Source organism: Cervus canadensis, chromosome 13 (genome assembly GCF_019320065.1).
Source record: "Cervus canadensis isolate Bull #8, Minnesota chromosome 13, ASM1932006v1, whole genome shotgun sequence".
Lineage (NCBI taxonomy): Eukaryota > Metazoa > Chordata > Mammalia > Artiodactyla > Cervidae > Cervus > Cervus canadensis.
Genome location: NC_057398.1, coordinates 6,926,203 through 6,950,881, shown reverse-complemented (window position 1 = coordinate 6,950,881; position 24,679 = coordinate 6,926,203). Strand labels below are relative to the sequence as shown.

Sequence of the window (24,679 nt, the reverse complement as noted above, 5' to 3'; positions counted from 1 at the left end):
GCAGCCTTTCCCCGAGCTGGGAGCTGTGACTCACAGGTAGTTACCTGTCCTTGGGCTCCCTGCCAAGCCTGCGAGGGAGCCGGAGGGGAGGCATTTAGAGTTCATGCCTGTTGATTTCTCCTAAGCTTTTCTTGGGTGGGTTGGGCTTTGACCCCTTCCTGATGAACCATAGCCTTTTAATCCCCCCGCCCCCTCCCCAAGAAGCAGGGGTTTTCCACTTTTTTGCTTTCCCTTGGGAGGTGCTTCCCAGGGTCCTCGATGTTTACATCTTCTCCCCTTTCAGCTAGCTGACAGGTCTGGGGCTGTAATACCCGATATGCAAGCCCTGATCCTTATGTTCTCTGCATGGTCTTCTGTCCAGGGTGGCCCAGGACCCCAGGAGAGGCTGACCTCTACGGCCTTGGGAAAGGACCCAGCGCAGCAGCTGTCACAATGTGAGTGGCCCCCCCGCCCCGCCTCCCCCGCAGCGGCCCCCAGGAATCCTGGTCTCCTGTGATCACTCACATTTCCCTGGTGTAGCCCCCTCCCACCCCCCAGCAATCAGGCGGGCACTGCTGATCTTGCTGTGAGGCCTCGGGACCGGCCCCACCTGCCCAGTCCTGTCTGGGGGTGGGGTGGGGGTGCGCTGACGGCAGACGGGTGTGCCAGCGGCCAGATTCCTGAGTCCCGCCCTGCAGCCGGCGACGCCCAGCCGGGGAGTCTCCAGAGGTGAGGCCGTTGTTTAAAAACTGGGAGCCAGGAGAGGAGACCCCCACGTTCAAGGGGAGCGTCTCAGAGAGGCGATCTGGAGAAAGCACTGCGGCAGCACGGAGCAAGGTCTGTTACCTGCCTTCACCTGCCGGGTGGGGGCCGAGGGTGGGACCAGGCTTGTGAACCTGGCTGTCTGGGGCCTGGCTGCAGGGCCAGATTCCTTCCTCTTCCTGGGAGCTTCAGCTAAGCCCATTGGGATCCAAAGGCTGGGTGTCGAGTCTGCCACTGCTTAGATTGCTTTCTCCCATCTGATAAGCGTCTCGGTGACTTAGGAGAGAGCAGGTTCAGAGCTGGGGCTGAGCACAAAGAGGGAAGGAGAGGGCGGGCTGGCCTCTTCTAAGAGCTGCTCACAGTGCCTAGTTCCAGGCGGGGAGGGGGCGAGGTTCCAGCCCCTGGAGGAAGCCAGATGATGGGTCTTCCTCTTGGGCCACAGTTAGCTGTGTGAGCTCAGGCCACCTGTCTCTTTTCTGGGCCCCTGACTCCTCTGATAGGGGATTGGAGGGAAAGAGTTTGAAGCCTTAGGATATTTGATTTAAAGATGTCAGGTGGTCCCCTGCCCCGCCTTGCCATCCCTCCACCTGGGCCGAAAGAATGTGTGGCTGTTGTTGGAGCAGAGTAAGCCTCTGATCCAAGGCAGAGGTGGGCTCCCCATGAGTAGGGTGGGGTTTGCCTCAGCAGGGCAGTGCCCTGCCTCTAGGACCCCCCGCCCCCGCCAGCCTCCTTCAGTAGCCTCCCAACCCCCACCCCGCCTGTATAGCCCCAGTGCATCACTGGAGACGTTTTGAGTTACTCTCAACTCAGATGAATTCCTCACTCACTTTCTAAAGACTTCTAGGCCTCCCTCTTTTTTCCCATTGTATTCCACTACCTGCTCAGCCCAGAGATGCTGGCCCCACAGTCCCACCCTCAGGGTGGCTGTGGGTGATACTGGAGACCACACCAACAGCAGGAGGGGGCTCCCCTCCAGGCCATCAGCCGCTTTGAGCCACTCACTGTTGGGCCTGTAGGTGGGCCAGGGCCTGAGAAAGGCCAGTCCTTTTTCCTAGGGTGACATTGAGGCCACAGACTTCTCCTGCAAAGGGCCTAGTCCTTTCTGGCTCCCCAACTTGTTCTGTTGACCATGGGGGGCAGGGCAGGGTTGACCCCTCCCGTTTGTTTCAGAGTGGGGAGGCTGGAGTCCAGGAGGAGGTAGTGACATTCTCCCAGGACAGCCTGGGAGTCACGTGCCCGCTGGGACAGGGGGCCAGGTCTCTGGTGTCTTCCAGGTTTTGGCTACAGACGCGCCTGCTGTTCAGAAGTGTCCTAGGCCAAGGCCCTGAGTAAAGGCTTCTGAGAAAACTCGAGTCCAAACACAGTAAAGGGCTAGCACAACCTAGGGGTTTGCGTGGCTTCACCCAGGCTGCTTTGCTCTGCCCCAGGTGAGGTCCTGGGTGGGGATCGCCTCGTCAAGTGAAGATGAGGCCGCTCCTTCTCCTGTATTTTGGTGAGTATCCCTTCCTGTCCTTCTGGGCCCTGTCATACAGCAGAGAGGGGACGAGCCACGGGTAGGAGGACAGTCTACCAAAGTGTGACCATCACCCATCACCCGGGGTCCTGGGGTTTGGAACACTTGCCTACTGGGATGCCCATGAGGTTTCTCTGTCCTGGGGGCCTCTGAAGAAGATGAGACTCATACAAGGCTCCCAAGTGTCTTCTTCTTCCTACCTGAGGGTGGTTCGTGGCAGCCCCAGTGCCCTGGTGCTGTGTTTATTTTCCATCTTCTCACTCTCAAACTGGTCCCAGAGCCATCGTGGCTTGAGTTCTCGATGTTCAGGAAACTGCAGCTGTGAAGTGAAAGTCGCTCAGTCGTGTCCGACTCTTTGTATCTCCATGAACTGTACAGTCCATGGAATCCTCCAGGCCAGAATACTGGAGTGGATAGCCTTTCCCTTCTCCAGGGGATCGTCCCAACCCAGAGACTTGAACCCAGGTCTACTGCATTGCAGGCAGATTCTTTACCAGCTGAGCCATCAGGGAAGCCCAGGAATACTGGAGTGGGTAGTCTATCCCTTCTCCAGGGGATCTTCCTGACCCAGGAATAGAACTGGGGTCTCCTGCGTTGCAAGTGGATTCTTTACCAGCTGGTTATTTGCAAAGTTGTGGCGGGCCGACTTTTAGAGACAAAGGAGCAGACAGAATGCAGGTCTCTCCCCATGTCCCCCAGACGGCCAGCAGCCAGCGCTGCTCTGTTAACAGGCGAGGAGAGCTGTGGCCAAGCGTGTGTCTGCAGCTCAATTCTAAAAGCCGCATATGGATGCCACATTTCAGGATCAACTTCTACTTTTTTAAAGCTGAGAGTTGCAGACTATAAAATCAGCTTTTTTAAAACCAAACAGCACCAGGATTGCAATTATTCTCACCACCAGCAGGTCGGAGCATGAAGGCAAGGAAGAGGGTCTAGTTTTGCCGATAGATGACTGCTTCGCTGGGGGGCACTGGGGTGGCCGGCTACACTGTTCTCTGTTTAGGCTGCACCCCAGCACCCGCTGAGCCCCCTGTGATTTCAGGCTTGCCCAGCCTCCTGTGTGCCCAGCAAGCCTGCTCCCGCGGGGCCTGCTATCCACCCGTCGGGGACCTGCTCATAGGGAGGACCCAGTTTCTCCGAGCTTCATCCACCTGTGGCCTGACCAAGCCTGAGACCTACTGCACCGAGTATGGCGAGGTAGGTTCTTCCTCCATGGCCTCCAGGGGCTGGAAGAAGGTGAGCTGGGGGTGCGGGGTGAGCCTGCCATCCGTTCACCGAACACTTAGAGTGGACTTGGTGTGGGCCCAGCCCCGTATGCTGTGGGGAGTGTAAATCAAGCATGAGGCTGGATCTCTGCCTCTCAGGAATTTTCACCTTAGATGGGCAAGAGAAAATGTACTCAAAATGACTTATAACTGAACACCTCCTTTTTCTCTTTTGCTTAGTAAAGCTGGAGTTTTTCTCAGCCCTTGGGCCTGAGCAGGATAGTCGCTCAAATCTGGGGCATAAGCAGTAGATCGGTACAGATCCTTTAGGTGTGTGGAGGGTGAGGGGCCGTCTCTGATGCACAGAGTCAAGGCTGGTGGCTCACAGATGCTGGGGTGTGTGCACGGCTTGTCTTCTTGCCAAAGCGAGAACTGAGCTGCGCCCCGGCCACTCTCTGCTGCCTTCTCTTCTGCCCGTGTTGGGGTAAGGGTGTGGCTGGAGCTACCAGAAGACTGTATGATTGTAGGTTGGAGATGATCCTTCTAGGTTTTGTAATTGTCATGTGTGAAGAGCCAACTTGTTTACCTCCAGTCTCTACATGTTTGGTCTGCATGTTTCACCACCCTGGGCGAAGTGGGTGACTTTCTTTTCTTTTTTTTTTGCAGAATTTCCTTTTAATTAAATTTTTTTTTTTTTGTGGGATGGATTGGGAGCTTGAGATTGACACATATACCCTACTGTGTATAAAGCAGGTTACTGATGAGAACCGACTGTATAGCACAAGGAACTCTTCAGTATTCTGCGGTGACCCAAATGGGAAGGAAATCCAAAAAAGAGGGGATGTATGTGTGTGTGTTAATATAGCTGATTCACTTTGCTCTGTAGCAGAAACTAACACAATGCCATAAAGCAACTATCAGTTTAGTTCAGTTCAGTCCCTCAGTCGTGTCCAACTCTTTGCGACCCCATGAATCGCAGCACGCCAGGCTTCCCTGTCCATCACCAACTCCCGGAGTTTACTCAAACTCATGTCTATCGAGTTGGATATGCCATCCAACCATCTCATCCTCTGTCGTCCCCTTCTCCTCCTGCCCCCAATCCCTCCCAGCATCAGGGTCTTTTCCAATGAGTCAACTCTTCACATGAGGTGGCCAAAGTATTGGAGTTTCAGCTTCAGCATCAGTCCTTCCAATGGACACCCAGGACTGGCTGGATCTCCTTGCAGTCCAAGGGACTCTCAAGAGTCTTCTCCAACACCACAGTTCAAAAGCATCAATCTATACTCCAATGCAAATTAATAAAAAATTTTTTTTGAAGGATAGTTGCTTTAAAATGTTGTGTTAGTTTTGGGTTATAGTAAAGTGATTCAGTTATATTCTTTTTTTAGTTTCTTTTCCATTATAGGTTATTTTAAGAACATAGTTCCCTGTGTTATACAGTAAATCCTTGTTGGTTATCTATTTTATACACAGTAGTGTGTATCTGTTAACCCCAACCTCTTAATTTATCCTTCCCCCTGGGAAAATATTCAAATTGCCGTTAAAGGACACAGATCAGGGAGGTAAAGGCAAAGTGACTTGGGATTAGCAGGAAGGTTCAGCGGTTCAGCTGATAAGGAACCCAGCTGAGCAAATCCAGGCATTGGAACGCTTTGCTTATTTAAGCAACTGATTTGTTTTTCAAAGAGCCACTGTGATTTTTCTCCTTTGCTTCTGGATCTTTCTGGTAGGAACTTTGGTTTTCTTTTCCCTTCAGTAAGTTTGAGGGCTTTCCTTGCTCCTCGTGTCGCCTAAGGTGGAAATCACCCAGTGATTTCTTATTTCCCAGCTGCCTGTCTCATTTGGCCATTTTTTTTGGCCCTCAAGTCACAGATTTGGACAAAGGAAAGAGTGAGGGAGTCGTTTTCCCTTGAGTCTCTGCATCTTCGGGATTAGAAAGACAGAGCAGGAGAGGGAGTGAGAGGGGCTGACGGCCACAGGGAGGTTTGGGGTGTCTGTGGTGTCCTCCTTCTAGACGTTCCTGGTCCTCAGGACCATGCCGGTGGTATCTGATCCCACGTCTGGCCTCACTGCTCTCCTCTCCCGTGTCCTCTTGGCCACTGGTAGTCACAGATGGTACTGGGTCCTGGCTTTGGAGGTGTTGCGCGGAGATGGCTGTGGTTTCTGCACCTCACCCACTTGGATGTGGGAAAGTCCATCTGACAGTGTTGGGTAAGACGGCCAGCATCAGGCGAGTCCTCCCCGTGGGCCTGGATTACTTCACAGACATCAGGAGACCTCGAAGTAGGGAGCTCTCCAGACAACAGAATGAGTCCAGCTGCCCCCTGCCCACTCACTGTCCAGTTTTGTACCACTGAGCCATGTCTAAAATGTTCAGGGTGTCCTCTGCTGGGTCCTCTCTTTGGACTGAGCCACCTTCAGGGATGGGAATCAGGCAGAGAGCCGAGGAATGTCCCTCAGTGCCAGCCCGGCCTGGACAGCGTGCCTCCCTCTAGGCCACACTCCATCCTGTCCTGCCCTCTGCCTCTCTCAAGTGCCCCAGGGAGCCAGCTGGCTCCCCTGCTCTTAAGCAGCAGCTTGAGAACACATGGGGGCTTGCAGGAGAGAAGTCTAGACTTTTGCAACCCAGGGGATGGATAAACCTCAGCTATTTTGCTGCTGTGAAAGTTGAGATGTATTGATTGGTTCTTTCTTCCCCTCGTCTACCAGGGGGAATAAATGGAACCATGGAACCTCTCAGAAGAGAAGAGGATAGGGCATCTTGAGTGCAGTGTGTAGCCCAAAGTTTGCCACTAACTCATGGTGTGATCTTAGGCAGAAGATCACCCCCTCTAAACCTCGCGTTCCTCTTCCGTGAACAAATATTAGCTCAGTGGTCTTTCGTGTCGCTCTTTGCTCCAGGTTTCTTTGGGAGTGAGCTGACCACGGAGAACCAGCTTCTCTCCCCCACCTGCCTCCTCTCTGCCTTGTCTAATTTCTCTTTCCTTCTCTCTTCCCCGCCTCACCTCCCAGAGGCCATGGGTTGCCAGCAATGAAGACATCTGTTAAGGCACTGATACTCCTCTGTCCGGGTGGACCCTGAACCTTCCCTGGGTACACGGGTGGCTGTGTGATGAAAATTAGGAATCCAGATATAACTCTGATGAGTTCTCATTTCAATTTTTAAGTTTATTTTTATCAGTAAACGGTATTACAGTAACGCTATAGTTTATTAAGCACATATTATGTCTCAGGCATTAGACTGAGAGTTTTATATAAATTACCTCAGTTAATTTTCACAGTGTTCCATGAGGTAGCTCCTATTATCCCTATCCCCATGGGAACGTCTGGGTGTGTGCTGGGATCCCCCAGACTTCTGATGGAAATGCATAGGAACTGAGTTTTCTGAGTGGCTAGAGATGATGGTGCAGTGGCCAGGCCTAGCTGGAGAGGAGGGCGGCATGGTACAAAGCTGCCTTGCTGAGGCCTGCCCCTTAACCCCGACCCCTCCCCCCCATCCCTCTCTTCCAGCCCCTCCGCCCACATACACACCTTACTTAAGTCAAAGCCTCTGGTCAGTGCCTCTGTCCTAGTTTCACGCAGGGGTGACATGGTGGCCCTGAGCCCAGTAAAATCGCCCGGCACTGCTGCCTGCCTGCCTTCCGGCGTGACATAAATGCAAGTGCACTAGGAATTTATGACTCTCGGACATTTTAGCGTTGCTCGCTGCCCCCTGCCAACCCTGGGGAGACTCAGGGGCAGTGGGGACGCCTTCCAGTTCCAAAGTGGCCTCTCCCAGCTCCTGATCTCAGAGTATGGCTGCTTTCTCCTGGGTCAGTCTTGGCCCATCGGCCCGTCTCCCCTTCTGCCTATTTTGTCTCACTGGCTTAGTCCTGTTGGCCTTTGTGTCCATGCTGCAGCCTTGACAATGGACTTAGGACTCTGGCAGCTTTGCCTTGTCCCCCCAACCCCTGCCCAACTTTGCTCTTCCAGGTCTCGCTGCCTCAACTACCCATTAACTGTCCAGACTTGAACCCAGGCTGATCTTTCCCGAAACAGCCTGAGGCGGAAGTCCCACCCTATCCCCTGGGGCTCTCTCTTCCAGCTCCTAGGTAATCTCTGAGTAAATTCACTGTACCGTTTTCCCCTAAAGCCCAAGGCAAGGATGAAAATGTCTGTGATGTCTCCATACCCTCATTTCCTTCTGTGTTTTCCCCAAGCCTTCGTTCCTCATTTGAAAAATAGGAGCAGTGGCAGCACCCTCTTCAGTGAGTTGTTGTGTTTGTGCATGCTGAGTTCCTTCCATCCTGTCGGACTCTTTGCGACCCCGTGGACTACAGCCTGCCAGGCTCCTCCGTCCATGGCATTCTCCAGGCAAGAACACTGGAGTGGGTTGCCATGCCCTCCTCCAGGGTTGTTGTGCAGACCACATAAAAAAAGGAGCCAAGTGACCACGAGCCTGGTGTCTGGAAGACGCTGCATATCCCAGCCCCTCTCCCACTGACCTGTGTCTGCATGCAGAGGCCGCCCCACCTGTCAGGCATTCTCCTGAGCACTTCTTCTCGGATCAGGATGTGCAGTTGTATAATTATTGAAGTCAACCTGCCCTTGGGCCAGCCCACTGACCACGTCGCATCTGATTTTCAGTCTGGCTGCTGGAGAACCCGGAGGCAGTCGTGGTTAGTGAAGTTGCCCGATGAGGGGTGAAGACTTTCTAGGCCAGGTCCTGCCTCTGACACTTAGAAGAGGAACGTGACCTTGAGAAGGTCATGGCTTCTGTCTAGACCGGCATTTCCTCATTCATGAAATAAGGGAGTCAGTCAGCCTCTCACATGCCTGCCAGGCTTCTGGCTGGGCTGCATGTGACCCCGAGGGTCAGCCGTGATCTCTGCCAGGTGGGCCCTGGCAGGGGCTGAGCCACGACCTTCAGTTATTTCTGGGCTGGTGCACGCTGCTTGGGAACCAGTGGGGTTTTGCCTGGAAGCTTTCCAGCCCTGATTTCTGCTCCTGACAAAGTCTCCTCCAATGTTGTGTCTGTTCCCTTAAATGCTTTATTTATCCCCCCACCCCTTTCTGGGGGAAAACTTAATTATCCAGCTGCCTTAATAACAGTCTTAAACAGTGCATTCCTCAGGTTAATTAGCTGTGTAAGCCAAACAGCTGTCATTTTTATCTCTTGGAAACAAGCTGAGGAGCAGTAGCCAGTTGACATCCCTTCCTCTTAACATATACATGCACACACCCCACATAAGCACACTCAAACCCATAGGCACACACCCAACAACCATTGCCTTTCTGTGTTTGACAGACATCTGTTTTCTTGACCTCTGGCATGGCTAAAGTGTACACACAGAATGTGAGAATGTGTTCATATCCATCCTGAGGTCCTTGTCCTCTGCTCACAGAGGACTTTGAGCCTGTCTCTGACCAAAATATCTGCTCTCCTGTTTCCTAGGAGATCTTAGCAGATCTGAAACTTTCAAAGCTCCTGCCCTTGCGAATCTTCATTTGGATGAAACATCGTTGAGTTCTTTGTTTAAAATCCAGATGCCCTTGGGAAAGGCGTCATATTAATCTATCATCATTTATATTTCAACAAGGGTTTGCTTATCAGAAAATTAGCTGTGGCTTTTGCAAAGGGTCCCAAGAGAATGAGACCAAGAATGAATAAGTTTAGAAGAGATAGCAGAAAATGAAAAAGGTCACTGGTGGAAAGAGTTGCTATCAGAGGGAAGCAAAACTTGGGCTGTGGAATGTGAAATTTGGGGGTCCTGGTTCTTTTGGACTGGGGAGTGTGTCTTGTGGGATTAAAAGGAGGGAAGAGAGTAGAAAGGTGAGATGGAAACCTGGACACAAACTTGGGTAGCCTCACAACTTTGTTGGCCTGGCTTCTCACACCATTGCTTCTTGAATCAGGTTCCTAGAAGCTCTCTGGGCAGTGCCTTGCTTCTTTGCCCTTAGCGGCAGAAGGAATCACTGTCAGTGGTAGAACTTTCAGAGGTCCAGGCATGCAAACCAACTATCTGCACTCAGGTCTAGGAGGGCACCTCTGTTTCTGGAGAAGTCTGGGCAGGGGGTGAGGCTGCCCTTACTAGGGGAGAAGAGAAGGAGCATCCTGAAAACCAACTCTAGTCCCTGCAATGTCCCATGGTTGTCACGTGACTGCTGTGTCCCTTGAAGCACTACAGGATGAGAAGGTTTGGAGACAGAGAGCCCAGGAGCAGAATCCCTGCTTCTTCTCTTCCTAGTCCTGTGAATGTGGACACATTTCTTAGCTTCTCTAGGACTTGCCTTCCTAATCTGTCAAATGAAGATACCCACTTTTGATCCAATATGCCTACCTCAGAGATTTTGGGAGGATAAAATGAGATAATGTATGTATCATGCTCAGGTCAGAGCCTCAGTTCAGTTCGGTTGCTCAGTTGTGTCCGACTCTTTGAGACCCCATGGACTGTAGCACACCAGGTTTCCCTGTCTATCACCAATTCCCAGAGCTTACTTAAACTCATATCCATCGAGTCGGCGATGCCATCCAACCGTCTATCCTCTGTTGCCCCTTCTCCTCCTGCCTTCACTCTTTCCCAGGGTCAGGTCTTTTACAATGAGTCAGCTCTTTGCATCAGGTGGCCAAAGTAATGGAGTTTCATCTTCAACATCAGTCCTTCCAATGAATATTCAGGACTGATTTCCTTTAGGATGGACTGGTTGGATGTCCTTGCAGTCCAAGGGACTTTCAAGAGCCTTCTCCAACACCACAGTTCAAAAACATCAATTCTTCGGCACTCAGCTTTCTTTATGGTCCAACTCTCAACGTCCATACATGACTACTGGAAAAACCACAGACTTGACTTGACGGACCTTTGTTGGCAAAGTGATGTCTCTGCTTTTTAATATGCTGCCTAGGTTGGTCATAGTTTTTCTTCCAAGGAGCAAGTGTCTTTTAATTTCTTGGCTGTGGTCACCATCTGCAGTGATTTTGGAGCCCAGAAAAATAAAGTCAGCCACTGTTTCCATTGTTTCCCCACCTATTTGCCATGAAGTGATGGGACCGGATGCCATGATCTTAGTTTTTTTTTCCTGAATGTTGAGTTTTAAGCCAACTTTTTCACTCTCCTCTTTCATTTTCATCAAGAGGCTCTTTAGTTCTTCTTCACTTTCTGCCATAAGGGTGGTATCATCTGTGTATCTCAGGTTATTAATATTTCTTCCATCAGTCTTGATTACAGCTTGTGCTTCATCCAGCCTGGTATTTCACATGATGTACTCTGCATATAAGTTAAATAAGCAGGGTGACAATATATACAGCCTTGACGTACTCCTTTCCCAATTTAGAGCCAGTCTGTTGTTCCATGTCCAGTTCTAACTGCTGCTTCTTGACCTGCATACAGATTTCTCAAGAGGCAAGTCAGGTGGTCTGGTATTCCCATCTCTTGAAGAATTTTCCACAGTTTGTTGTGATCCACACAGTCAAAGGCTTTGGCGTAGTCAATGAAACAGAAGTAGATGTTTTTCTGGAACTCTCTTGCTTTTTTGATGATCCAGTGGATGTTGGCAATTTGATCTCTGGTTCCTCTGCCTTTTCTAAAATCATCTTGAATATCTGGAAGTTCACAGTTCATATATTGTTGAAACCTGGCTTGGAGAATTTTGAGCATTACTTTGCTAGTGTGTGAGATAAGTGCAATTGTGTGGTAGTTTGAACATTCTTTGGCATTGCCTTTCTTTGGATTGGAATGAAAACTGACCTTTTCCAGTCCCATGGCCATTTCTGAGTTTTCCAAATTTGCTGGTATATTGAGTGCAGCACTTTCACAGAATCATCTTTTAGGATTTGAAATAGCTCAACTGGAATCCCATCACCTCCACTAGCTTTGTTCATAGTGATGCTTCCTAAGGCCCACTTGACTTCACATTCCAGGATGTCTGGCTCTAGGTGAGTGATCACACCATCATGGTTATCTGGGTCACGAAGATCTTTTTTGTATAGTTCTTCTGCATATATTTTTGCCACCTTTTCTTAGTATCTTCTGCTTCTGTTAGGTCCATACAGTTTCTGTCCTTTATTGTGCCCATCTTTGCATGAAATATTCCCTTGGTATCACTGATTTTCTTGAAGAGATCTCTAGTCTTTCCCATTCTATTGTTTTCCTCTATTTCTTTGCACTGATCACCGAGGAAGGCTTTCTTATCTCTCCTTGCTATGCTTTGGAACTCTGTGTTCAGATGGGTATATCTTTCCTTTTCTCCTTGCCTTTAGCTTCTCTTCTTTTCTCAGCTATTATACTCATGCAGTGTAATTTTGGAGTGTTGTGGTATTCATCATTTTGGTCATCAGCTTCAGAACTGAGCTTTCTGAACTTGGTTTCGATGGAGATAAGAGCTGTACTGAGTTAAGGTTTTGGTCAAGATGTTAGTTCATGACAGTGCTTCATAGCACTGGGGGTCGACTCCCACCTGGCCCCAAAACAGGCCCTGATTCTTCACCTTTTCTGGCAATATCCATTGACATATAAATGATGAGGTTTGTGGATCACAGGAGCTTCCCAGGTGGCTCAGTGGCAAAGAATCTGCCTGCCAAGTAGGAGACTCAGGAGACGCCGGTTTGATCCCTGGGTCGGTAAGATCTCCTGGAGTAGAAAAATAGCAGTGCACTCCAGCATTCTTACCTGGGAAATCCCATGGATGGAGGAACCTGCTGGGCTACGGTCCATGGGGTCGCAAAGAGTCAGCCATGACTGAGCACACACACACACACACACACATGGATCACAGTGGGAGTCTGGTGGAGACCTTGCTGATCAAGGCCTTCAGGGTCCCTTCTTTCCCTGCTCACTTTGCTGGGAAGAGTGCTTCTCCAGCACCATGTTTGGCCAATGTCTTATTTTTCTCTTACTTCTTTTGCATTCTTGTTTGGAGTGTCTTTAACCTCTGAGCAGATAAGCTGGAGTTGGGGAGAATTCTAATAGCATGTTAGAGCAAGAAGGAGCTTCATTATCTCATCCCACCCCTGCACTTTACCAATGAGGGAGCTGAAGTGGAGAGAATGTCTTGTAGGCAGCTGCATTTTTTTTTTTTTTTTTTTTTTTATCCCGGATGTCTTTCTTTTGGCCCTGGCCGACAGCCATGACCCTGACTTCAGCTCCTTAAATGGACATAGGTCGTTTCTGACTTGCTTGGGGGAGGGAGCTGGGCCATGGCTAAGCAGAGCCTGTTTTCCCATTTCCCTCCAGAATTTGCTCCCTTTTCTGCTAAGACACAGAGCTTTGATTTGCCTTGCCTTCCTTGTTCCACCCTCTCCACTGTGACTGAGGCTCCCACTGTCTCCTTTGCCCTCCTGTAGTTCTCTGGTTTGTCTTCCAGCCAGACTGCTGAGCTTCTAGAAAGCTCCGGGATAAGGGAAAAGGCCCAGCCTTTCCAGACGGAGAATGAGCAGGAGCCAAGCTGGCTGGAGGCCTGACAGGCTGAATGGATAATAACGCTGCGTCTCTGAGGTAGCCCGGCCAGGGGAGTGCTGGCCAAATGACCCCAGAGAGGGAGGCAGCTGCGGTTGGGAGCTTCCATCTCCGGGAGAGACAGAGGCATGTAACACACAAGAGGGGAAGGGCCTTGTGTTGAGAATCTCTCTTTCACACACACACATACACACACACAGTCACACTCACACACATGTACTGCATGTAGACATACAGGAATAAAATAGAAAGGGAAACTGAGGCCCAGAAAGAGAAGGAATTGGCAGCTTGTCTTCAGGTGGGCTTGTGCCATAGGCCGCCCTAATTCGGGCCTCCGTCCCTCTGGCTGGCTGACAAGCAGAGCTGCATAAAATACCTGTCCCAAGCCTGGTGGCTTAGCCTGTGTCTGAGGATTGAGATAAGTCCCTCCTTTAGCTACGTTACTGTGATGAAGGCACGTAGGTGTTCAGCTCGTGAGGTCATCTGATCCGTCTGTCACTGTCTGTGCATGCGGAGGCAGGTGGCGGGGGCTGGGGTACCCCAGACTGACTGTGAAGACAGGGAGGAAGCAGGGCAGCAAGCCCGTGCTGAGTATCCTGGGCCTTCTGAGTTTGTTTAAAACAAGGCCTGGATATAAATGTTAATATATATTCAAGGCATCAAAAATTATTAAAAAATAACCAAGAAAAAAAAGTTACCAGTAATCCCATTTCCCAGAGGTAATTAGGTTAAGCCGTATGCAGTTGCCATTTTTGTAGGTTAAGATAGCTGAATATCAGCCATTTCATTTGGTTCAGCCTAATATATTGGTGCAGTGCCTTCTGCCTACCGATTCCTTAAAAAATATGTATTTGTGATCATGATGTGTATACAAGCTTATGCCCAACTTTTTTCATAAAACATTATATTTTTTTTCATAAAACATTGTAAGCATTTCCCCCATGCAATTAAAATCTTTCTGTCAACAGTCTTTTCAAAAGTTACATAATATTTCATCATTTGGGAATATCAAGGGCATTTCCCGAGTCCCAGGTTGAGCTGTTCTAGGTCCTGTGTCCCATGGCCCAAGGAAAAAAGAGCCTTGTTTCTGGCACTCTCTTGGCCAGAGAACAGGCTGGGATCCGTTCCCAGCAAGCCCAGAGGATCTTGGATGACAGGTCACCGGAAGGCGGCTGGCCCTGGTCTCTCCGCGGGCCATGTGCTGAGTGCAGACAGAGGATGGGGGGTGGGGAAGTTTGCCTCTGAGAGGCCGGGCAGAGTGGGGAGAAGGGCGTGCCTGCGCCAGGGACCAGAATAGGATCCTGGAGGAGACTCAGATGCCAGCAAGAGGCGGCTTTTGCCCAGAAAGGATTATTTTAAGTGCTCAGGTGTTTGTTTTAGCCACTGACATTCCTGCAGTCTCCGTGCTAACTGAGTGAGGTTAGCCTGACAAACCAGCTTTCTTCCCAGAGCATTTTCTCTGCTGTGGTCAGCCTCATGGTCGGATCAAGCCCTGTGGGTGAGACAGAGATGGTCACCCTTGGCCTTGCTTCCTTCCCGCGATGTGGGTGCACGCAGGTGGCTTCCTAGTGGAGATCAGAGGATGGCAGAGAGGGAAGGATGGCGGGGAGGAGAGAGAGAGGAGAGGAGAAGAAGAGAAGGGCGTGAGGAGGGATCCTGTCTGGTGCTGGTGCCAGTACTGGCCATCAGTCAACGGGAAATTCACAGAGCCTCTTGAAGCTTCAGCCTTCTCACACCTGCAGTGGGAATAATAATATAATAATATTACTATATTACTATATATTTTTTAAGTATTTCATAATCATTTAAAATTCTCTTTCATTACAGTTTATCACAGGATATTGAATATAGTTCCCTGTGCTACACAGCGGGACCTTGTTGTTTATGTTTTATATGTAATAGTCTGTATCTGCTAATCCCAAACTCCTAATTTAACCCTCCCCACCGCCACACCTTTCCCCTTTGGTAACCATAATTCTACTCTCTCTGTCTGTGAGTCCATTTCCATTTTATAAATAGATTCATTTATATCATACCAAAATTATTGTTTATTAAAGCACTTTGGGAAGTGATGAGGACACCTCCAAGCACCAGGAAGGGGAAAATGCTCTTGTTTTGCAGATTGGTGGCGGGAGCTGGAGAGTGGGGTGGGAAGCAGAGGCTCACAGAGCCAGGACTCCTGGCTCCCCTCCAGCATCGTCCTCTGTTCCAGGCTTTGTTCAGTGGCGCTGGGGGAAGAGCAGTGTTGGGTGAAGAGTTTCTGTAACTCAAGGCACAGGCTCAGCATGTTAACTCTTCCCTTCGGGACTGAGCTGTCAGCTTCACAGGTTCAGCAGACATCACCCATTCTGATGGATCAGCCTCCCCAGCTTAGGGCCTTCCCTGGATGGGACCAAGGTTCAGAGGCTGCAAGGCCTCAGAGATGGCTACCTGAGCTTCCTCCTGGTTCTGGTGGGTGGAGGCTTAGAGGAAACAGAGGCAGGGGGTGTGGGGAGGTACAGTCGCCTCTGCCCAGAAGGACTTGCAATTCAGGGAGGTTCTCGTCCAAGCCTTGCTTTAACATGTGTGTCAATCTGTAGCCCTCTGAAAAGTGTTCTTTCTGCCGGACATGAGGTTTGGGACCGTGGTTACTCAGAGAAAACAGGTTTCATGTGTGTTGCATGAAGAACCTAGGCAAGGACATGGTGTCTCAGTGGGGTGTGTGTGCACGCATGCGCCAGGGCAAACACATGCAAACATATGCAAATGTATGCACACTGACGCACTATGGACAAACTGAAAGAACAAGGGCCAGTCCTCTGGCTGTGTTCTTTTCCTTGATGATCTCTGCCCTGCCCTGGAGCCAGTGGTGTTCAGATCTCTCTTGTCTCACTCCAGGGCATGGGCAGACCAGGGAAGGTGATGTTTTGGGGGGACTTCCCTGGTGAGGCTGTTTCCTCCTTGGCTGCCCACTTTAACCCAGGTCTTCATGGGGAAGAGACTCTGCCTTCAGCCCCAGGGCTGCAGACTTCTTCCGCCTTCCTGACTTTGGGACACCTGCCTACAGAGCTCCATCTGGTCGGACACCCTGGGCTTCTCTCCTGTGGGTCAGTTCAGTTCAGTTCAGTCACTCAGTTGTGTCTGACTCTTTGCGACCCCATAGACTGCAGCATGCCAGGCCTCTCTGTCCATCACCAACTCCCGGAGTTTACTCCAACTCATGTCCATTGAGTCAGGGATGCCATCCAACCATCTCATCCTCTGTCGTCCCCTTCTCCTCCTTCCTTCAATCTTTCCCAGCATCAGGGTCTTTTCCAATGAGTCAGCTCTTCCCATCAGGTGGCCAAAGTATTGGAGTTTCAGCTTCAACATCAGTCCTACTAATGAATATTCAGGACTGATTTCCTTTAGGATGGACTGGTTGAATCTCCTTGCAGTCCAAGGGACTCTCAAGAGTCTTCTCTAACACCACAGTTCAAAAGCATCCATTCTTCGGTGGGAGAAGTCCCAGTATACAAAGGCCCCGCCTCTGAGTCTCTGGTGTCTTCTGCAGTGGCAGATGAAATGCTGCAAGTGTGACTCCAGATTGCCTCACAATTACAACGGTCACCAAGTGGAGAATGTGGTTTCATCCTCGGGCCCCATGCGCTGGTGGCAGTCACAGAATGGTAAGCGCTTGCCACTGCCTCCAGGAGCCCATGCATGTCGGGCTCCCGTAGGATGTGGAGGGTGCCCTGGGGCCCTTTGGGTTTTCCCGTGTCTTTCTTATGGTGGTGGGACATGGGTGGTTGATGAGCAGAACCTTCTGTCTTTGTATTTGAGGCCTTTCAGATGTTGTAGGCAGAAGAACTTATTGGAGGTTAATGAAAAGGTAAGAAGAGAGAGAAATGCCTTCATTCCATCCTACTTAGTCGCAGTGGGCTTGCTGAAGGCACTGGGCTTTGGGAACAGATGTGTGTTGGGCTGAGGAGTTGAAAGTCTAAAGGTTTTAAAGACATCAAGTGACAGTGGGAAGGAAATGTGGCCGAGAAGACATGGGATCTTGAATAGGTGATGTGAGTAGAAAGGTACTGGTACCACGCCTCTTTGAGAGGGAAATGGGAAAATCAGTTAGAGGGTTTCTGATTTCCCGGAGCCTGGGAAGGTAGATGGTCTCTGCTCTAAAGTTCCTGGCTTTTGTGTCTTTCCAGATGTGAGCCCCGTCTTTCTGCAGCTGGACCTGGACAGGAAATTCCAGCTTCAGGACATCATGATGGATTTTAAGGTGTGCTTCCTGGGTATGGCAGTGGATGAGAGAGGGGGGACTCTGGGCCAAGTGGGCTTGGACTCATGGGGAGCCCCGAGTCCTTGTGTCTCCAGGCTGGTGGTGATGGTACCACACGCTGCGTACCTTCCCTATGTTGGGGCAAGGCTTAACCCTGAGCCTATATCATGGTGACAGCAAAGGTACCACTTCCGGAAAATCAGGGGCACCTCCAGGCCCACTGTTATCCTCTACCTTTCTGCACCCCCACCCTTGGCCCATCCAATTAATTCAGTTCTTCCAAGACCAGTTCTACTTATACAGTTGTGTAATGGCCACTTATACAATTTTGTATTCTTGGTATACTCTGTTTTAATAACTTTGCTGATGAGATTGAGTTTAACCAATAGCAAGGAACTGGCCAAGCCACATGTGAGATGTGCTTTCAGAGTCATCGGCTCATTCAGTGCTATTACTTCTCAGGTTTTGCTTTGAGCTAGTCTTTGGAGATATGCCTTTTGGAAGGGCACATTTTCATTCATTAGTGACAGGGTCTTTTCTTTTCCTTTACAGAGATTTGATTTCATTCTTTCTACAGAAATAGTCAAATATTTAATAATAAAGCTTGATTGATGAGAATAGATGATCAGGATAGGTAATATTGAGCTGTGAATACAAAGCAATAGGACCTAATATCCTACATGACTGAGGAAGTTGCTTTAAGAACCTCACCTCAAGAATGATAAAAAGGAAAGTGTTAGTTGCTCAGTCATGTCCAACTCTTTGCAACTCCATGGACTGTAGCCCACCAGGCTCCTCTGTCCATGGAATTCTCCAGGCAAGAATACTGGATGGGTTGCCATTCCCTTCTCCATGGGGTCTTCCTGACCCAGGGAAGATGCAGGGTCTCCTGCATTGCAGACATATTCTTTACCTTCTGAGTCACCTAGGAGGCCTCAAGAATAGGTCTCAAGTATCTTGAGAAATGCTAGAGCCATTTGAATAAATACCCAGTCTCTAACGGTGACAACTTTGAAGGGCAACATTCATTTGGGTGGATACTCATAGTCTCATTGCTTTGTCATCACCCATTCATTTATTTGTCCATTCTTGCTACACACATATTGAACATAGATTATATTCTGTTAAAAAGCTGAATAAAACTAGATCACAATCCTCAAATTGCTTTGGTATGTATAGGGAAGACAAAGAACCTTGTCTAGCAGGACAGTGGGAGGTGTGTTCTGACATTGGTAGGAAGAAGTACTTGGCAAGGGGGCACCCAGCTTGATCTGTCTTTGGTGGGGATGGGCAGAGCATGCACGCACGGGAAGATGAAACTTCTTAGGCTGGTAATAGCCAGGTGAAGGTTAAGTTCATTCCAGACAAAGAGAATAGCAAAGTAAAAAGATTAAGAAGCAAGAGACAAGAACGTATATAATTGGGGGAGGGGGCAAAAGAATGCACACAGGGTCTGGAAGGGCAAATGTGTATACGGTGGTGAGCGGCAAGGATGTGGAAGGCTACAGACTGAGAGATGAGTTTACAGATGTAAATGGGGAGAAGGAGAGTGGATGAAAGATTCATGTATTCATTCAACAAATGTACTGAATGACTATTATGTGCCAGATGCTGGGGGTACAGCTGTGAACAGCTAGACGGGGGATGCCTGTGGTTTACTGCCGTGGTTCTCAGCCAGCTTATATCTGGCCAGTTGTAGACCAATGTGTGGTTGGTACAGCTGTGGGCATGCTGTTGACATCTAGTGAGTGGAGGTCAGGGGTACTGCTAACCATCCTATAATGATGAGGACGGTCCCCAGGACAAGGCCTTATCCAACTCCAGATATTAACAGTGCCAAGGTTGGGAAACCCTGGTCTGGTGGGAGAAAAATAAAAACAAAACAGGAAACCAACAAATAAGTAATGGGAAATTGTGGTGACATTTACGACGGCAGCAAATGAGATCCCAGAATAGGAAATGATGTGGTGGGTGGGCAGGGTGTGGGCAGAAGAACGCAGGTTAGGTGGGTATAAAAAGATCTCTGTGAGGAAGTGACATTTAGCTGAGAACAAAAGAAAGAACCCACCCGGGGAGAGGAGTACTCCAGGCCAAGGAAGCCATGTGAACAAAGGCTCTGAGGAGGGAGCAAACGGGCTGTGACTGAGGGCTTGAGGAGATGGAGGTGCACAGTGGCATGGTCAGGAGTTCAGATTTATTCAAGAGGAGTGAGCAGAGGACTTGGACAGACAATCCTCCAAAGAGGACACACGGAGGGCCAACAGGTCCATGAAAAGAAGCTCAGCATCATTAACCATCAGGGAAAAGCAAGTGAGAGCCACAGTGAGGTGTCACATCACACCTGCCAGGATGGCTAGCATCAAAAAGATCAGGGGGCCCCTGGTGGGGTAGCGGTTAGGATTCCAGCCTTTCACGGCCATGGCCCGGGTTTAATTCCTGTAGTCCGGGAACATCCCACAAGCCATGTGGCATGGGCCAAAAGAAAAAAGATGAGGTAAGTGTTGGTGAGGATGTGGAGAAAAGGGAACACTTGTTTACTCTTAGAGGGAATGTAGATTGGTGCAGCCACTGTGGAAAGCAGTATGAAAGTTCCTCAAAAAGTTATTAAAAAAAAAGTTTACCAGATGATCCTGCAATCCCACTTCCAGTTGTAAATTGGAAGAAAATGAAGTCACTGTCTCAAAGAGATGTCTGTAATGCCCATGTTCATTACAGTATTATTCACAATAACCAGGAGATGAAAACAACCTAAGTGTCTATCAGTGGATGAATGGGTAAAGAAAATGTCACGTACACACACATCCATATACAGATACACATGTGTAACACACACACACACACACAGACTAGAATATTCAGCCATGAAGAAGGAGGGAGATCTTGTGACAGCATGAATGGACTTTGAGGGCATTCTGCTAAGTGAACTGAGATAGACGGAAAGATGAATACCACGTGTCTTCACATATATAGGAAATCTTAAAAACCTGACCTCACCAACGTAGAGAAGAAGATGGTGGTTGCCAGGGGCTGGAGGGAGAGGGAGATGGGGGGGGGGTGCTCCTCATAGGATATAAAGGTCCAGGTATAAGATGAATAAGTTCTGAAGATCTAATGGACAATGTGGTGACAATTATAATTATTAACACTGTACTAGACACCTGGAAGTCGTTAAGAGAGTAGACCTGAAATGTTATCGTGACACAGAAAAAGATTATGTAAGAGGATAGACATGTTAACTCACCTTATTGTAATAATCATTCTGTAACATATATGACTATCAAATCATCACATTTGATACACCTTAAACTGACATATTGCATAGCCATAATATCTCAATAAAGCTTGGAAAGAAACAGAGTGGGAAAGCCATTGGGGGGTTTTGAGGAGAGAAGAGTCACAGCCCATTTTACATTTGAGAAAGGAGGTTCTGTTTGTGTGGAGGTTGGATTTATGAACCCAAAGAAGCATTCCTAGCTGTGAGCTGTCAGCATAAAGAGAACATGGAAAGTCGTGAGAAATGGATGGAATCACTGAGGGCAGAAGTAGGCCAGTGCAGACCCGCCGAAGGGTCTCCTGCAGGGAGTGATGTGATCAGATAACCCTGCAGGTGAAGTGTGGGGGCGTGGCTTGGAGAGCCTGGGCGGAAGCTGGGCTTGAGTTCCAGGCTGTTGCAGGAATCCAGGCTCAGCGCAGTCAGGGGCCTGAGCTCTGACCACGGCTGTGGGACAAAAAAGAGGAAAGGACAGAATCAGTGTCTGGCTCTAGGAAGCCCAGTGGGAGAATCTTCTGGCCTGACTGCCTGGGTGGTGGGCTGAGTAGGGATCGTGCCTTCTGGAAGTGAGATCTGCTTTCTCTCACTTTCCAGAAGCAGGGAAAACCTGCTGGGGCCCGTGGTTTGCCAGGAGGATTGGACCGCAGTGCCCCTGAACCCACTTGCTCCATGCGGCCCTCCTTCTCCCTCCTCGCTGGGGTTCTCAGGGGCCCCCAGCACTTAAGAGCGTCTTCCTGTGACCGTGTCCCCCAGGCGGGGTCGCTCAGGCCCCCCTCCCCGTGTGTCCCTGCAGGGGCCCGTGCCTGCTGGCATGCTGATCGAGCGCTCCTCGGACTTCGGCAAGACCTGGCAGGTGTACCAGTACCTGGCTGCCGACTGCAGCTCCGCCTTCCCCTGGGTCCACCAGGGCCAACCCCAGAGCTGGCAGGATGCTCGGTGCCAGCCTCTGCCCCAGAGGCCTAACAGGCGCCCGAATGGGGCCAAGGTACGAGGGGGCACCCTGAAAAATAGGCGTGGGGAGAGGCTTCCCACTTCCCGTCCCTCACGTGGTCACCCAGGCTTTGGGGAGTCTGTGAGAACCCTCCCCCTCCTTCGGGCAGAGCCTTGCTCTCTCCTGAGCTCCCCGACAGTGGCCACTCTAGGAGAAGTACGTGTGAGTGCGTGCTCAGTCATGTCTGACTGCGACCCCATGGACTGTAGCCCGCCAGGCCCCTCTGTCTGTGGGATTCTCCAGGCAAGAGTACTGGAGTGGGGTGCCATTTCCTCCTCCAGGGGATCTTCCTAACCCAGGGATCAAACCCAGATCTCTTGTGGCTCCACGTTGGCAGACATATGCTTAACCACTGTGCCACCTGGGAAGGAGCCCTCTGGACACCCTCAGGACACTTGGCGGGGCACTGATGGAAAAGAGGCCCTCTGGGCTTGGGCCAAAGCTCGCCTCTTCCTCGGGTCTGCCCTTACCCCCCTCTCTGCAGGTTCAGCTCAACCTTATGGATTTAGCCTCTGGGATCCCAGCCACACAAAGTCAAAAAATTCAAGGTCAGTGTGGCTACTCCTCCAGCCCGTGGGACTGTGGGTAGAGAACAAAACAGGCTTGCAGCTCAGATGGTGGACATTTCCTAGTCTTTGCTGCCTTGGTCAGCGTGGTTGGATTGAACACTGGCCCTGCTTAAGCCCGTAGGGGTATGGTGCTGGCCCAGCCACTCAAAAGGCCTGAGTCAGGGTGGTGGTGGTGGGGGTCTTTTGTGTTGGGGGAGGGAAGATGGGAGGTGAGGCCAGAGTTCCTTTCCTTATCATCCCGCCCTAGGAGACTCTGCGTCTAAATTCTTTTTTTTTTCCTCCTTTTCCCCCCACTCCCGCCCCCTCCCTCCTCGCTGTTCGTTCCCTGCAGAGCTGGGGGAGATCACCAACTTGAGGGTTAACTTCACCAAGCTGGCGCCTGTGCCCCAGAGGGGCTACCACCCTCCCAGCGCCTACTACGCTGTGTCCCAGTTGCGTCTGCAAGGGAGCTGCCTCTGTCACGGCCATGCGGACCGCTGCGCCCCCAGTTCCAGAACTCCTGCCAGCCCCTCCACCGCCGTGCAGGTGGCAGCCCAGGGCGGGAAGGGAGAGGGGAGCGGGCAGGGCCAGGGCAGACTGCGGGGATCCTCGGGACCCCTGGAGAGGGGAGGGGCACTACACTTAAGACTTGAGTATTTACTGTTTTAGCGGTGGCGAAGATGAGTGTAAATGGTTATCGTTTTCAAGGTCCCATTTGATAGCACTTCTTTGGACCTGCTTTATGATTTGAGATGATTTTTATTCAGTAACACAGACGTATATATAAGTTTAAGTATACATGTTATATACATGTAAGTAGAAGTATATGCATGGGTGTTGCAAGGAGCTTAAGGCATTGATTCTCAGCCCTGGCTGCACATCATAATTTCCCAGGAAGCTAAAAAGATCGCCCAGATCCCTACCTCCAGACACTCTAATTGTATTATTATTATTTAAAGCTCCCGGTGATTCTAACATCTTGCCAGGATTGAGAGCCCCTGGCTTGGGGACTCTGAAGTCCCATTTAGGGGTGAAATGTGGGACAGGATGAGGGAACAGAGTCGAACAAGGATGCTAAGTTCACCCCAGAGCAGCTGAGTCAGATGCGTCAGGGTTAGAAAGAGAAGCTCCAGCTTAACAAGTGACCCAGGGGCGTTTGCTGGGAAACCAAGCTTGAGGGCCATCAGCAGGGGAGAGAGACCCTTGGACCAAGTAGCAGAGGGAGCTGTCATTTCAGTTTCCTGGTTCTTCTACAATATTAACACCCGGGAGCAGGATACTTGTTCTAGTGATAAAGGCACACGATGAGGTCCTATCAGGTGGCCTGCTAGGGAAACTAAGGGGACAGGAGCATTGGGCAGCCTTTTCCTTTCCACTTTCTGGGCCAGTGCTTCCCCCAGGCTGCAGAGGAGGCCAGAAGGAGACCGGTGCCTGGGATATGTCAGCCGTTAGGGCCCAAAAACACAAGACCAGAACCCAGGCTGGGCGTGATCACTGGCATATGAGGATGTAGAGGGGGGCGAGGGCCTGCCCAGCCCTGGTGTTTCTCAACGCTGGCTACCCCATGGGAACACCACTTTATAAAGTACCGATGTCTGGGCCTTGTCCCTGAGATTGGATGGAATTGGGCCTGGGCATTATATATATATATATCTACATATATATATGTTACAAAGCTCCTCAAATAATGCTCAAGTGCATCCAGAGTTGAAATCCATGGAGTTAGAGGGAGCAGGCAGGCCTGATGAAGGTTGTGCTATTCCAGCTGGGCAGGATCTCGCTGGTGAAGAGAACGAGAAGGGGCTTCTAGGAAGGAAGAAAAACTTCAGTACAGGCCACAAGGTGGGGAGAAGCGGGGCTTATGCAGGGAGCAGCCAGTTCAGCTCAGCTGTGCTGTTAGGAGCGAGTGGAGGGCGAGCAAGGAGCAAGCACCGTGCAGGTCCCCGATGCCAGCCCGCGGGTGGTGAGCTTGATTTGGAAGACGATTAGCACACAATTGCTGTTCTATTTCTGTACCTTAATGAGTCTAGTAACAATTCATCATCGCAGTCTCATTAGCCAAACAACTGCAGTCATAGCTTGTTGGAATATAAATCTCCAGAGGGCCCACAAGAATTGCGGTTTACCAACAAGGCTGTGTGAGCACCTTCCAGGCGCTGTTTTGCAGTGGGCGGTACGGGGATGGCCAGATGCCAGGACCGGGCTTTTACAAACCCAACAGGAGGAGCAGTGTAGATGTGCAAGCATGCACACACACATGTATGTACACACATGCACACGCACACCACACAAGCCGGCCTCTCGTGTGTCAGAGGAGCTCAGTGAAGGCTGGAGGAGCTGGGGTCTGAGCTGGACCCTGGGGTCTAAGCCGAGTGGGAGGGTCAGAGCGGAGAGGGCAAGTCTGTCCCTGGGACGCTCCTGTGATGGTTCCTCCTGGTGACTGATGGCCCCGCCCCCAGGTCCACGAGGTCTGCGTCTGCCAGCACAACACCGCTGGCCCCAACTGTGAGCGTTGCGCGCCCTTCTACAACAACCGGCCCTGGAGACCCGCGGAAGACCAGGACCCCCACGAATGCCAGAGTATGACCCTGGGGTCGCCCACCTCCCCTGCAACCACTGGTTGGGATGCTGGCCCCTCTGGGCCGTGATGACCTCCTCTGGGGCCCGGGGAGAATCTAATCTTTATTATTAATATTTAAATCTAAACCGAATTGCCCCTGTAACTAAAGCTCTCCT

At 50.4% G+C, this 24,679-nt stretch overlaps 1 protein-coding gene across 8 annotated transcripts in view; it reads left to right on the top strand.

The window, feature by feature from the left end:
* Positions 1–24,679, top strand: part of LAMB3 (laminin subunit beta 3) — a 47,390-nt gene that overhangs the window by 5,698 nt on the left and 17,013 nt on the right. For 3 of the 8 annotated variants that reach the window (XM_043486231.1, XM_043486234.1, XM_043486233.1), the window contains exons 3-12: positions 362–434; positions 649–816; positions 2,169–2,233; positions 3,297–3,451; positions 16,423–16,537; positions 17,060–17,133; positions 21,198–21,389; positions 21,880–21,943; positions 22,296–22,489; positions 24,403–24,523. In XM_043486231.1, the coding sequence (XP_043342166.1) occupies positions 2,206–2,233; positions 3,297–3,451; positions 16,423–16,537; positions 17,060–17,133; positions 21,198–21,389; positions 21,880–21,943; positions 22,296–22,489; positions 24,403–24,523 (943 nt within the window). In that variant the 5' untranslated portion in view covers positions 362–434; positions 649–816; positions 2,169–2,205. Of the gene's footprint in view, positions 1–361; positions 435–464; positions 817–2,015; positions 2,234–3,296; positions 3,452–16,422; positions 16,538–17,059; positions 17,134–21,197; positions 21,390–21,879; positions 21,944–22,295; positions 22,490–24,402; positions 24,524–24,679 lie in introns of those variants that run through there. The other 5 variants (XM_043486236.1, XM_043486232.1, XM_043486238.1 and 2 more) reach the window with 5 other exon arrangements.